The following is a 15516-nucleotide window of genomic DNA, read 5'->3' as shown; positions in this document are numbered from 1 at the left end:
CAAAGTCTGTTCAAGCGCCCCCGCAGGTCGGACAGTTTTTTTTAACTATAAGAAAAATGTAGAGACGTAAGCTTCACTAGATAGCTTACTAGCTTCATTTTTCCGAAATAAAACCCTGCTGTGAAGGCAACGCCAAAGGACCCCGATGACGTAATAGCATAGAGGTAAATAGACGCGTCCGTTGCATGCCTGAGCGCAACTGGGTAAATAGCTGTCACTTTATTGTAAAGTAGGAGTCTTCATGGTATTGAGGCTACACTTTATTATACTATCTATGGGCTACAGTTGTTGAACGGTCTTATATATATTTTAAATGGTTGAACAGGCTAATGATTTTTTTGCAATGGTTTTACAGGCTTTGTTTCTAATTTCACTTCAATATCTGATTATAGACAGAATTGGGTACAAATGAATGAAGAAGCCTTTTTATTATTAATTATTATTAGGCAATAATATTATAAGTAGTAGCCTAGTGGAAGTAGTAGTCCTACTAGTGCAAGAAGTAGGGTATTTGTAGTGACCTAGCTTTGGTTTGAATGAATTGTTGCCTATTTTCTATATGCTATTTATTTTATTCTTATCACAAACTGGGCGCTCTAATCTCTAGTCGGCCCGTATCAGTGTGTGAGTGTTGAAAAGTGTTTTCTAGGCCTGCGTGTGGCTTTTTTCTCATGGAAATCTGACAGACAAGTTCAGACATAAAGTCAAGGTGTGGCAGCAGCAGCAGTCATTGGGTGGAGTCTTTATCTGTGTCATTCAAGTGTCACGGGGAGATACCTCATGGAACGTTTTACCTGAAGCCCACACTCCGCGAGCCCGTGACGTCTGGAGACATGTTTCAGAGTTGTAGTAGAAGAAGGAGGAGGAAGAGGAGGGAGGTGACTTAACCTCCGCTGAACTAGTCTGAAAACAGCAGCAGCAGGCGCGGCATTGCAGGTTGACTTCTTGGGGGAAAGTTGAAGAAGTCTGTATTAGTTCACGCACATGTTGTCGGGAAGAATCATATAGCGATCAACCATGGCGAAGGCTTTATGACTGCTGCTGGACGGAGAGGTAAACACACACACACACACACACACACACACACCCGGCGTTGGCACTCACACAATGTCGTAAAGAGTCCCACATATCATGGAAATGTTCACAGCGGTTTGTGGTGAGCAAAGTGGGTTATGAGGGCAGGATGTCATGCAAATAATTTCACACTATCATCAAGCAAAATTAAAGACTCAGTGCTAATAGCATTCAGGACAACTTCCTTATGAGCTGACCCGTTTGGCGGTCCAAGTTGCGACTATAGGCTACTTATTTTCTACTTTCAGTCACTATTCATGGCAGCCCATATCCGACAGGAAATTCAAAGAACGGATGGACACTTAAAAAAAATAGCATGGTGGTCATTAGTCAAAATGAATCATTTAGTTGTAGGCCTACTATGTCAACATTCTAATAGCCTATGTCTTTTATATAGAGAGAGACAAAGACTAAATATGTATAGGCTTAAGGCATGGCAAAGTAGTTCTACAGTAGCCTAGCCTACTTTACTTACCATACATTTTAATAATACAATCTCTTTTAAATCACTAAGCCTTACGTTTAAGTTGAAATATTTTGAAATGCCGCTGTATTAGATTCTAAATAATACACATTTTGTTTTAATTCATTTACATTTGTGTGTGTGTCTGTTTGTGTGTTCCTAAGGCTGCTCTCTGCTCTCTAAACTATAGGCTCTGCCTCAGTGCAGCTGTCTCTTCTTCACTCCCTTTGTCTGTCTTACCCCTTTGTTTTCAGCACTTTTTATTATTTCCTCCCCCATCTCCTTCACCCTTCTCACACAGTCAGCTAAAGCACCATGCGTAGATTCAGCTCCGAGGGCAACCTCCTGGACCTGGACTTCCTCCCGTGGAAGAGGGTTGCTCTGCAGAACCCACACAATGACCATAAGCTTTGGAGGGGTGGCACCTACACGCCCCATCATGTGGAGGAAACACAGCCAGGGGACAGGTCTCCCTCCTGCCTGACCCCCACCATCCTGGAGCCCAGTCCTGAGAATGAGACAACAGGGAACAAGAAGCAGCTCACCAAGGAGCACAGCATTAGCGTGGAAGACTTCACCGAGCTGGGCAAAGTGGACAAAGGCCACCTGGGCGTGAGTCTGATCATTGAGGGCTGCAGGGCCTACAGTGATGGACAGCTGGCCGCCTCCGGACAGGGCAGCTCAGACAGCATGGAGAGAGAGGGCCGGCCTCCATCACCGGCTCCACTGTCCTCCTCCTCCCTCCCTCTCTCTGCCAAACACCAGCACAGGCATCACCTCAAACTGACTGCCGCTAAGCTACACCTCAAGAGTCTGTTTGGAACGGTGGGACACACACTAAGTTTTCACTCTTTACTGTAGAGGAGCAAACAGGCTAACGGGTTTTTTAAATAGTCCGGAACTTAATCGAGATGAGCCATATAAGAACTGTTGAACATTGTTTCCCATTTGATACTTGTCTAAAATGTACACAAGTACTTTTCATTATTAAGCCCTTTTGACATTTCATAATTTTTCCATTTGGATTTGCTATATGGATAGTTGGATGCTGTTTGAGTCAGGTCAAAGATAGAATAAAAGCAGACATGATGTTCACAGAGTTGTCCCATGTAAACAAACACTGTAATGTGTTTTACATGGGACACATTCAGCAAACGCAGATGAACATCATCATGCATATAGTGTCATGTGTCTGTTGTGGCTTAGAGCAATCCGGTGAGAGTTGGGAAAGTCCACCAAAACAATAAAGTGGTGTGGGCTGTAATAGCAATCAAATGAGCGGAGGAGGAGACTGTAAAATATGTTATGTTTAGCTCAGGGCAGCTGCTGAGTTGGTGTTAATCCTCTGTGGGTTAATCATTCCAAGTGAGAGAGCATTTTCTCATAAAACAAAGTGATGTGGTGGTCCGTTGTTTATATGAAATATTGATTATAGCTGCTGTGGATGAAATCATTAAGCAATTAAGAAATCTTTTTTTGGACATAACTACTGGATTCTCAATGAATACATGAATAAATGTATCTGACTTTAGACTGGGATTTGTTTCAGAGTCCTACTTCCTCCAACTCCAACCTGTCCAACATAGAAGAGAAAGACAGGTAAGAAAAGCATTTGTATTCTGTCAATCATGGTCAATCTCATAAAGTAATACAGGAGGTTGTTATGCCTCCACCACACTCTCTAGTAGTGAGATTTTATTATTATCTTGGAAGGCGCGTCAGTATGTTTCAGTCTTGTCCATATTCGATAGTATTCAAGCCACACATTGTCCCTGTCCACACAGTGCTACAGAGAGGAGGTCTCGGTTGCAGTTCATGCGTCAGTGGAGTCAGATGGGCCCCGGTAAGAAGAACAGGATCAGTGGAAGAGAGCTTCAGACATGGGGCCGGTCCCTCAACGCCCTGCTAGCCAGTCAGAGTGAGTCACCTGCTGCTATGTTTGGACTGCGAGAGACAGCACTGTTTGATTTAGCCATGATCCACTACCTGTCTGTACTGGGCCTATTGGCTCTGTAAACTGGTTTGTTCACCAAGGGTATGTAAAACAAAGGGGCCACACCGAAGCTGGAAACATGGCTGTTTATAGAGCCTATAGGCTGTGAATTTCTTTTCAGAGCTCACACAATACAGACAGGTAGCCGATAGGTCAATCTAATGAACATTGTTGTAAAAAGTGCATATCATACATCGCTCACATCATATAGGCCTGCGCTATATACTGTGATATGATCAAAAGTAGTAGGGCCACCTCTACATTCCACCTACTTGAGCTTTTATGACATCCCATTCTTAATCCATATGCAATAATAATTGATTCCCTAATCATTATTGCCCATAGCATTATCCCTCCTCCCAGCAAACTTTACAGTTGGTACAATGCAAGTCAGGCAGGTAACTTTCTCCTGGCATTCATTCACCAAGCCCTAGTCTGGCTCACTGAATGTAGAGTTGAGATAAGTTTCCCCGACCGTTCTGGTCTAAAAAACTCACTTTCCTCTTCCTTGCTTTGACATTTAAAGTATTCAGTAGGGGAAACAACAGAAAGTGTATGCGTGGGCAGCGCTAATAGTTGCTTATCTAGGCTATCTCACACACACATGCGCACGTACACTACACACACACATCGACTTTGCCTCAGTAAAGGTGATGACAGAGCAATGTAGTTCAAGATAACCTGCGGTGTTTTTTTTTGCTGGTGATTTAACCATTTCACTTTTCTTTTTTTTTTTCTTCCATAAACGATTTTTATTGACATTTTTTGAATTTTTAAACAAACAAACAATCACAACCCCACGGAACCCGCACCCCACACAATCCTTGGAATTTTTTTTTATTTTTATTTATTTTTTGATTCAAAAAGAACCCTAGTAAAAAAATTAAAATTTAAAAAAAAAAGGTACAAGATAGATATAGCAAATACACACATTATTAACAGTTGGGGAGTGAACTTAAGTTATTGAAATATGAAATAAAGGGACGCCATCTACAATCAAATTTGTTCAAACAACTTTTCAAAGAATATTTAACTGCTAACCTCTTTACATGCAAAACACTTTGCAATAACGTCCCTTAGAGTTGATGGTGTAATATCTAGGAGGTCAGACATTTCACTAGCTGACTTGTTGCAACAGTGTGTCATCCTATTACAGTTCCACGCTTGAAATTGAGTGAGCTCTTTATGAACACCCATTCTTTCCCCTAATGTTTGTAAAGGCAGACCGTATTGCTAAGGTGCTGGGTTTTATATACCTGTGGCAATTGGACTGAATATTTTTGTCCGTGTACTTGATGATTCTTTCAATATCTGTAGAGCTGCAGTGTGCATGTGCTGACACCCACAGGGACCATAAACACACCAACATTATCTACCAACTTCAACCCGATGTAGTATGAACAAAAAAATGTGTGAACTGCCGCTTGTTTATTTTGAGTATATTGACGCCTTTAGCGCCTGGTTAGATAATGAAAAAACAAGTAGCACAACAAGCAAACAAAATGAATTTGCACATCCAGGCAAAGAAGTTGGTGATGGAAGCCCCTTGACAATAGTAACTTCTTGCGCTCTTAGTTGCACACCAGACAGTAACTTAATACAGTCACTCCAGGGTCATGCCTGTGGATGATGATACAACTCAACTCATTTGATTTTCAGTTTTTGGACTCTGCAGTTTTTGCTTTCAGTCGACTAGTGCAAATCAGACATTTAAAGTTTAAGATTTGCTCGGCTACTATGACACAGATCCTTTTGATTATAGTGGATTCCATTTAAATGTGTCAGTTTTGATCCAACAAATGTCAGTTATAATTGGTAATGTGTTGCCATGCAGCTGGGTTTAATGGCTGCTGTGCTGGCAGAGCTTTCCCTTTAACCCTTACTTTGTTTCAGTTTGCTACAAGACTTCTAGGTGTCATGATGATATGACATCATGGACCATGCAGAGTTTGTCTTGTTATGGACAGCTCTGAAAGTCAGGAGGAGGAGTATATTGAAGTCTGTTCGGTGTTAGACAGGGAGCCAGTGCAGTTGTGTGAGGACAGGGGGTGATGTGTTGGATAGATGGGGTTATGGTGATGATCCGGGCTGCTGTGCCTTCTGGACCAGTTGTAGTGTATAGAGGAGTTTGAGTGAGAGACCAGAGAGGAGAGAGAGTTACAGTAATCTATACAAGAAGTGTCAGGTGCATTGTTAACGGCTGTGCTGTTGATATTGCGTAGGTGGAAATATGCTGCAGACTGAGAGTGAGTAATATTATTAATGTGACATTTGAATGATAGAGTGCTGTCGAGGAGGACACCCAGGCAGTAAATGAGAAGTTGTTGCATTTGGCCAGGGTGGAGTCATGTTTACTATGCAATAAAGCTAAAAGAGCAACACTTCCCCTTATCCTGCTGATTCTATGAATAGATGAGAGAGCCCGGGCTTACATTGTTGTTATGAGTCACACTGTCTAAAGGTCTCTTTAGCTCACATTAACAAGGACGATGGTTGCAACATTTCACAAATAAGGAAAGCTTCTCGTACACATAGGTAGATTGATTAATCACTTCCCTGTTTGATTAAGAAGACGGTTTTGAGACTCTATGGGAATGTAGCTCATCTAGACAGATGTCGAGAATCAACATTAAAGTGGACCTATTATACTTTTCGACTTTTATGAGCTATGAACGTTGTTATAATTATTTATAGTCATGTTTAACCATACTAGCGTATCAAATAATTACGTACATGCATTTAGACGTATTCCCTGCTGACCGTCTGGGGTGGCTGTGCAGAGCATGTATGGTAACGTGCTGCTCAGGCAAGCTCCGGCCATGCCCCCACCTTCCTGCTCTCAAATCTCCCCACGCACTGCTGGAATTGTTCCGGAAGGAAGGTAACCAATCACAACGGAGTGGAGTTTGCAGGAGGGGAGGGGGGAGGGGGCGGAGAAGCACAAAGTAGAGTGTGGAGAGTTACTGCTGTGCGCGCTAGGGTGTGAGGAAGAGTGTCCCGAAAATCTACATAGTTTTTTGTGATGTGATTCGTGTGAGGTTGCTCTATAGCAGTTTTTAACAAGAAATTAAGACCAGGAAAGTAGTATAATAGGAGATCTTTAAGGACACACAGGGAGACTGTATATAAGTGTGAGACATTATGACTAGGGTTGTAAATTGCTGGTTTCACAACAATACTATGTTAGATCGATTCATTGGACGACGATTCGATATTTGCCGTTCTCACACATTCTGTTGCGATTGGATTCAGGGGTCTTTATTTAACACAATCTCTTCCATTTATATCAACTCACAGAAAATAACTAAAATATGATTTTACCATTTATTTCTGAGCTCTTCCAGATATTTTAATGAAGAAGAATCCATTCCATCTGTGGAAACGGTGTGACACACACACACACACACACACACACACAGACGTGCAGAGAGATTGTCAAAATAAAAGCGTGTATTAAAGTTAGTGTATGAGTCTATGGGCCTTGTCGAAACAATAAAAACATGCTTAAAAAACTATCACTATTTACCAGGAGAATCTACCAACATCCGGGGCTACCCAATTCTCCCCCCTATGAACATCTACTGGCTGAACTGTTATCTCTAACCCCTACCCTGGCACAAGCACAATACTCCTACTCAAGCTTGACATTCCTCAATGACGTCATGCACTTGACTTATCCGGATGAGACTGTTTTCCTAACAATGAAGCCAGTGGCATCGACTGTGTGACACATGAACCTCTTAAAGATCTCCTATTATACTACTTTTCTGGTCTTCATTTCTTGTTAAAAACTGCTATAGAGCAACCTGACATGAATCACATCACAAAAAATTATGTAGATTTTCGGGACACTCTTCCTCTTACCCTAGCGAGCACAGCAGTCTCTCTCTACACACTGCTTTGAGCTTCTCCGCCCCTCCCCCCCCTGCTGCAAACCCCACTCCGTTGTGATTGGTTACCTTCCTTCCAGCAGCGGGAGATTTTAAGGAAGGTGGGGGCATGCAGCCGGAGCTTGCCTGAGCGGCAGCATTACCATATATGGATACATGACAGAAACGACCCCAGCGTGACAGACACAACCCGGAAATTTGAACAAGTTCGGCTCGACTGGCTGCCATAGTTTTTAGTGCTCTGCACAGCCACCCCAGACGGTCAGCAGGGAATACGTCGAAATGCATGTACGTAATTACTTGATACTCTAGTATGGTTAAACATGACTATAAATCATTATAACAACGTTTATAGGTCATAAAAGTCGAAAAGTATCATAGGTCCTCTTTAAGGTCAAACAGTCATGTCAGATTTAACAACTATCTTTAATGTCTGTTTGGAAAGTACAAGAGTACCGGATTTCTGGGAGGAAACATTAGTGCATCACATCCCCCCCAAAAAAAGAAACATCCCTGAAGATCCAGCAACATTGAGGGACATATCTATTATGTGCTTACACACAGGCCTTTCACACCGCCGCAAAATCGGAGCTAGTTCTGGGCTTGTTCGGAGTTAGAGCCAGTGTTTTGGTTTCACACCGCCAGAGAGCCTGCTCCGGGCCGTAAAAACCGGGGGAACTCATACCCCAGGATTGAGCAGGGTTTGATAAGAACTGCTTGCGCGAACGGTTGGGGGAGGGATTATCCTGACCAACCAGAGCAACTCAAACCTCATGCCCGCCATATTTAAAAACACCGCTACTACGAGACGTAAACATAACATAATTACCGAACGTAGCGATCAAATTGACCGGCGAGAATACGCTGTATGGGTCCTGTTTGCTTAAGAAAGCAAAGCGAGAGCCAACAAGTGTAAAAATAAGACGTATTCGCCGCTGTTGTTGTGCTTAAAGCTAGCGGTAGCTTTAGCGTTAGCCACAAGAGCAGCGGCGTCGGGTGACGTATACACACGTTTACAGTGACGTCATGACGTTGCTCTCTTGCCGGCTCCATGGCTGTCTCCGGTCGATGTGAAACCAACCGGTTCATAACTGGGATAAGGCTGTAACCAGTTTTGAACTGACCCCAACACCAGCCTGGAACTGACTCTTGGTTCATTTTGGTGTGAAAGGCCTAACACGGGACACTGACACACGATCCCCAAGGCTTATTGTTGTGCCAGTGTTCTGTGTGTGGGTCTTTGTATCAATGCTAATATGACGTTGCATGGTGAAGTAAGCCCTGCCTATTGGTTTTCCTTCTCCTATAGCTGGTGTTTCAGTGTTCGGAGCGTTCTTGCGCTCTGAGTTCAGTGAGGAGAATCTTCAGTTCTACCTGGCCTGTGAGCAGTACAGACAGTCCTCCAACAACTTCAGCCTGCAGAGGAGGGCCAAGGACATCTACTCCACCTACATCCAGCCAGGGGCCCCCCGGGAGGTAACACACCACCCCTGTTTTATAAGAGTTTAATCTAACCAGGGGCCCCCCGGGAGGTAACACACCACCCCTGTTTTATAAGAGTTCAATCTAACCAGGGGCCCCCCGGGAGGTAACACACCACCCCTGTTTTATAAGAGTTCAATCTAACCAGGGGCCCCCCGGGAGGTAACACACCACCCCTGTTTTATAAGAGTTTAATCTAACCAGGGGCCCCCCGGGAGGTAACACACCACCCCTGTTTTATAAGAGTTCAATCTAACCAGGGGCCCCCCCGGAAGGTAACGCACCACCCCTGTTTTATAAGAGTTCAATCTAACCAGGGGCCCCCCGGGAGGTAACGCACCACCCCTGTTTTATAAGAGTTCAATCTAACCAGGGGCCCCCCCGGGAGGTAACGCACCACCCCTGTTTTATAAGAGTTCAATCTAACCAGGGGCCCCCCGGGAGGTAACGCACCACCCCTGTTTTATAAGAGTTCAATCTAACCAGGGGCCCCCCGGGAGGTAACGCACCACCCCTGTTTTATAAGAGTTCAATCTAACCAGGGGCCCCCCGGGAGGTAACGCACCACCCCTGTTTTATAAGAGTTTAATCTAACTAACATGAACTAACAGCCCATCTCTTCATGAATCAGGAAGTCTAATTCAAGTCCTGTCATGTCTGTTTTCCCCCCTCATGTCTGGCCTTTGAGCTCCTCTATTACTCAAAGCATGTCCCTCCCTCTAATACAATGTGCTGTGTCAGTGTGGTATGGACACTCCTTGTGTTCTCACAAGCCTGTGTGTGAGCCGTTAAAGGTTAACACAACATTACACCAATAGCAGGCTGGCAAAGTCAATTCTTCACAAATGTAAAGTGCAACTGTTTGTGCTAACGGTGTCAAAAGCTCTCTTTAAACAAAGGGTATACAAACAAAGGAGGCCCGCCTTAGCTAGCAAAATGTCTGTTTACAGAGCCTAGGCTTAGTAGTAATACAAGATTTATTTTCAGTGCACACTAGTGGTTTAGTACTTGAGACCATTTTTTAAAGATCTTGGTATTGTCTCGGACAGAGAGGACTCCAAATTGTATGTCAAGACCGGTTGAGACCACAACTGTGGGGATATTGCAAAATAAAAGTGCCAGCGGTCGGAATAAAGCCCAGCAGGAGCCTGACGCTCGGCTACTAACAAAGTAAATGAATTCATTGAAACAAAATAGTGATTTGAGTAGGGTTTTATTCCTTTAGAAAAATGCTTTCATTGCTTATAGTAAAACAAAAAAGCGGTCTTGGTTTCAACTACAACACTGGTGCACACACAACCTACGGACAAGTAGCGGTCCGTAAGTAGAGATTCACTGATTTTGACAACGAGCAATCTCCAGAATTGTTGCCAAAACTACATACAATGCAAAACTTTAGTTAACCCATTGATGACGGCTGCTGCGCGATGCCACATTGCCTCTCCTGCCTGATGCTGCATCGTGCAGCATTGTTACTTTATCTAATTTTCATGGCATGCGCAGCATAGAATGCACTGTCATTGGTTCAAATACACATGAGGTGGGTTTTGTTGATTTTTTTAAGACCACGTGACCACCCAAAAGTTGTGTGGTTTGCCGAAAATCACATCAATCAAAAAAAATAAAAATAAAACAAAATAATAAAAAAAAAATAAGCCGGCTGTGTCAGCGATAGTGTATTACAGAACAGTTAGTGGCGTTTGGTGCGCAGAATCAAGGTCCACTATAGGCTACTGACGAAAATCACACTAAATATTTTATATTATTTATTCTTTTTTTTCTCCCCCATCTAATTTTGACGATTTTTAGAAAAAATTGTTGGTGTGTAAGCGCTTAGGGAGCATGTTTAAATAAAACCTGTGAACCTTAACTTTTAAATGTATTTTATTTCATGTTTCTATGTGCTACACAGGCTTAGATATTAAGGTTTTGGTAGACTTGACAATTCGTACTATTTTTTCAGAAAACCCTCAGGCATTAAGGACATGCATCCTAGATTGCCATAGTCATCAATGGGTTAATAAACACTGAAATTGACCTTTTGAAATGTGTGTATAAAAATGACTGTTGTGTTCCTTTTTCTGTTGTTGTTGTTGTAGGTGAACCTGGACAGTAAGACCAGGGACCTGACCATACAGCTGCTGCGGGCTCCCTCTCACACCTCTTTGTCCCACGCTCAGAAACGCATCTACTCTCTGCTGGATACAGACTGTTACCCCCGCTTCCTACAGTCCAACATCTACCTGTCTGTACTCAGAGAGGCTGACTAGAGGTCACACACACCTGGACTCACGACAAGGAACTATGTGTGGCTCAGTGCTTTCCAGAACTTTCCATAAAGCTAAAAATGTCTTCAACAGATGCAATATGGGTCGTTTGTGGAAGAAAACATTTATTTGGAGCAAATGCCAATGCCCATTGGGACAACGTTTTTTGCCAAGCTATCAAGCTCAGTACTTAACACACACAGGAGATTGATATCGGTGTTTTCATTCCACTTTTGAAAAAAAAGGAAAATATGGTTATTTCTTAATTTGTACATTTGTATGGCTTCTTTGGGAGTTAGCGTTGAGCTACAGCTAGCTAACTACAGTTAACCCAGAGCATTTGGAAAACACAGACGTGTAAGTTGACCTGTGAAACTATGCAACTCTTGGTTTTAATCATTAAACATGCTGCCTGTAAGCCACTGTGCTGTATGTCATCATGGTCCACTGAGCAGCAGTCTGACATTCTCCTTTAGCTGACAGGAGAGAAAAAACAAGTTCAGCGAGAAATTAGCTCCTTGATAATACAATTAAAACATAGCCTACAGGCAAGTTGAGTTCACTCCAAGCGTAATGATTCATGTAATGCTATGGTATTAGAGGTGTTACTGGAAGAGAGGCAAACATGCAGCTTGTTGAGCTACAGCAAATAAATCATTATATTATTTAAAAGAAACGCCATATGGGAGAGTAGGCTATCTGTGAGAAAGTAAGTGGGTCGTTTAAGTGGGTAAAACAACTACTGAAGAGAAGATGGCAAGACATAAGAAGAATAACAACAACAAAAAAGCTCATAATAAATCCTCTGCCACAGGTTGCACATGAGGACAGTGAGACAGCGACCACATAAAAGCCCTGTTTGGTTTCATTCAGAGAGTCCTGAGTGGTGTAAATCGTATAGCAGCCTACCCGCCCATACTACGTGACGTAACATTAAGTCATTGGGACAGTAGGCTACACCCTACAAACTACTGTGGCTGGAATTACCCAGATGTGAGGAAATTCCTGTATAATTTTTGCTTCTGTTAATCCAAACATGTTAACACAGGCATAAAGTAGTCTTCCTTCATGCCTATGTCTCCTCCTCACCACAATAACTGCTGCTGCCATCAGATAGCCTATCAATGTTCACATCAGGGCTCAATGGGATAATGTATCAGGGGGGGAAATAGGCTTTACTTACTCTTCTGCTCTACATAACTTAAACCAGTGGTGTTTAAGGCTTATAGAGAGAGGAATCAATCAGTTAAAGTGGTAAACACACTTCATGAATGTATCATGGATATCAAGTCAAAGTTTTTTGACTTTACAACAGTATTTTCTTATCCACAAAACCGTATTCCACTTTTTCGTTTCCATTGGAATATAACATTCATTAAAGGTGCACTATGTAACTTTGGGTGTGTCAGAGAACTGAACATTTTGAAAGGTATATAGGCCTATTCTCATAACTGAATAAACTAACTTTCCTCATAGGAAAAATGTGATCCCTGGAACACTGAAGTTATAAAGCTTCCTGAAAAAGTTACTGTTTACTAGTTGTTGTTTACAGCAACAGGGCCCACAGTTTTTTTTACAAACATATTCTAGCTTTCCTTTTGATTCCAGGTGCCCAATTTTCTTTCGATTGATACATTTTTAGAATGATTCAATACAAATAATTACATGAGACATGTTTTGTGAACAAACTGCAGGCCAAAACCCCCCCTCCCCTGAAACTGCATAGTGCACCTTTAATCGTCCCAATGTCCACATTATTCATGTTTTTTTATTTGCATCTTATCATTTTGTAAATGTGAATTATGTTGGTCTGTTGCGTAGGCCTACTTAAGACAACTAGAACACATACAGGTCCTTCTCATATAATTAGCATATTGTGATAAAGTTCAATATTTTCTGTAATGTACTGATAAACATTAGACTTTCATATATTTTAGATTCATTACACACAACTGAAGTAGTTCAAGCCTTTTATTGTTTTAATATTGATGATTTTGGCAAAAAAGTAAAGAAAAACCAAAAATCCCTATCTCAAAGAATTAGCATATTTCATCCGACCAATAAAAGAAAAGTGTTTTTAATACAAAAAAAGTCAACCTTCAAATAATTATGTTCAGTTATGCACTCAATACTTGGTCGGGAATCCTTTCGCAGAAATGACTGCTTCAATGCGGCGTGGCATGGAGGCAATCAGCCTGTGGCACTGCTGAGGTGTTATGGAGGCCCAGGATGCTTCGATAGCGGCCTTAAGCTCATCCACAGTGTTGGGTCTGGTGTCTCTCAACTTCCTCTTCACAATATCCCACAGATTCTCTATGGGGTTCAGGTCAGGAGAGTTGGCAGGCCAATTGAGCACAGTAATACCATGGTCAGTGAACCATTTACCAGTGGTTTTGGCACTGTGAGCAGGTGCCAGGTCTTGTTGAAAAATGAAATCTTCATCTCCATAAAGCTTTTCAGCAGATGGAAGCATGAAGTGCTCCAACATCTCCTGATAGCTAGCTGCATTGACCCTGCCTTTGATAAAACACAGTGGACCAACACCAGCAGCTGACATGGCACCCCAGACCATCACTGACTGTGGGTACTTGACACTGGACTTCAGGCATTTTGGCATTTCCTTCTCCCCAGTCTTCCTCCAGACTCTGGCACCTTGATTTCCGAATGACATGCAAAATTTGCTTTCATCCGAAAAAAGTACTTAGGACCACTGAGCAACAGTCCAGTGCTGCTTCTCTGTAGCCCAGGTCAGGCGCTTCTGCCGCTGTTTCTGGTTCAAAAGTGGCTTGACCTGGGGAATGCGGCACCTGTAGCCCATTTCCTGCACACGCCTGTGCACGGTGGCTCAGGATGTTTCTACTCCAGACTCAGTCCACTGCTTCCGCAGGTCCCCCAAGGTCTGGAATCGGCCCTTCTCCACAATCCTCCTCAGGGTCTGGTCACCTCTTCTGGTTGTGCAGCGTTTTTTGCCACACTTTTTCCTTCCCACAGACTTCCCACTGAGGTGCCTTGATACAGCACTCTGGGACCAGCCTATTCGCTCAGAAATTTCTTTCTGTGTTTTACCCTCTTGCTTGAGGGTGTCAATGATGGCCTCCTGGACAGCAGTCAGGTCGGCAGTCTTACCCATGATTGCGGTTTTGAGTAATGAACCAGGCTGGGAGTTTTTAAAAGCCTCAGGAATCTTTTGCAGGTGTTTAGAGTTAATTAGTTGATCCAGATAATTAGGTTAAGAGCTCCTTTAGAGTACCTTTTCATGATATGCTAATTTTTTGAGATAGGAATTTGGGGTTTTCATGAGCTGTATGCCAAAATCATCAGTATTAAAACAACAAAAGACCTGAAATATTTCAGTTGGTGTGCAATGAATCTAAAATATATGAAAGTTCAATTATTATCATTACATTATGGAAAATAATCAACTTTATCACAATATGCTAATTATATGAGAAGGACCTGTATATCTGGAGAGGGATCCCTCTTCTGATGCTCTCCCTCAGGTGTCTTCCATATCCGCCCCTGTTTAGGACACGTTGTTATTTTGTGATATTGGGATATATCTAAATAAAGCTGATCTGATTTGAGTGGGCCCCACCCCCCTCCCTCTCTTGATCATGTCTCTCACGCATCTTTCGAATTTGTTTTTAACAAATAATGGAACCATACACTGTACACATGAATCTGTAGTGGTTATTAGGGAATAAATGAACTGATTATACCACCATTGAAATCAATGGTATACTTGTGATATAAGCTTTAGTGTGCACATTTTTAAATCCAACCTTTTAACCCTCCTTTCTTAACTGTTTCTATCCTCCCCTATACAATAGAATACATCGGCATGTTGAGGATGCATGGTGTGTTCAATGACCCCTGAGCTGTAGTAGTAGAAGAAAAAACCTGTGCTTGAATAATTCTCAGGACCAGACAGTTGCTGCATCACGTGTAGTTTATTGACCTGAATGCAGACTAGAGCACTATGTGGCTTTAAAAATGTGAGACATGTTTTACAACCTTCCATTAATAGAAAGAGAGAGTAGAAAAGCAACCATCGCTCTGCAAAATACTGCCTGTGTCTTGCTTCAAGAAGATGTGCCTCCTGGTGGTTTCAAATCAGTAGCCTACTTGTCACCACGCACTTTGTATATATTCCAGGAATTCCAGGCCAAACAGGGGGTGGAGTCTCTCAATCCTTAATAACCCAGCTGTGGCAGTAGGCAGGGCAGGAGGAGCTGGTTCACTCTCTCTCGCACGCACGCACGCACGCACGCACGCACGCACGCACGCACGCACGCACACACGCACACACACACACACACACACACACACACCATTTAAACAATCCCT

General features: G+C 42.7%; 1 protein-coding gene across 3 annotated transcripts; it reads left to right on the top strand.

Moving 5' to 3' along the window:
• Nucleotides 1-772: 772 nt before the first annotated feature.
• Nucleotides 773-14775, top strand: LOC307263797 (uncharacterized protein). 3 transcript variants are annotated; one of them, XM_080045055.1, is made up of 6 exons: nucleotides 773-1053; nucleotides 1839-2362; nucleotides 3087-3136; nucleotides 3322-3455; nucleotides 8730-8896; nucleotides 11002-14775. In XM_080045055.1, the coding sequence occupies exons 2-6, from the start codon at nucleotides 1853-1855 to the stop codon at nucleotides 11170-11172; spliced, it is 1032 nt and encodes a 343-aa protein (XP_079901181.1). In that variant the 5' UTR covers nucleotides 773-1053; nucleotides 1839-1852; the 3' UTR covers nucleotides 11173-14775. The 3 variants fall into 3 exon arrangements, with proteins under 3 accessions (XP_079901181.1, XP_079901180.1, XP_079901179.1); XM_080045054.1 differs by having other exon boundaries at nucleotides 1728-2362; XM_080045053.1 differs by having other exon boundaries at nucleotides 1702-2362.
• The last annotated feature ends 741 nt before the right edge of the window (nucleotides 14776-15516 follow it).

Source organism: Ammodytes marinus, assembly GCF_949987685.1.
Source record: "Ammodytes marinus genome assembly, chromosome: 17".
Classification (NCBI taxonomy): domain Eukaryota; kingdom Metazoa; phylum Chordata; class Actinopteri; order Uranoscopiformes; family Ammodytidae; genus Ammodytes; species Ammodytes marinus.
Note: the sequence above shows the minus strand (reverse complement) of the source record. Positions and strands in the feature narration are given on the sequence as shown.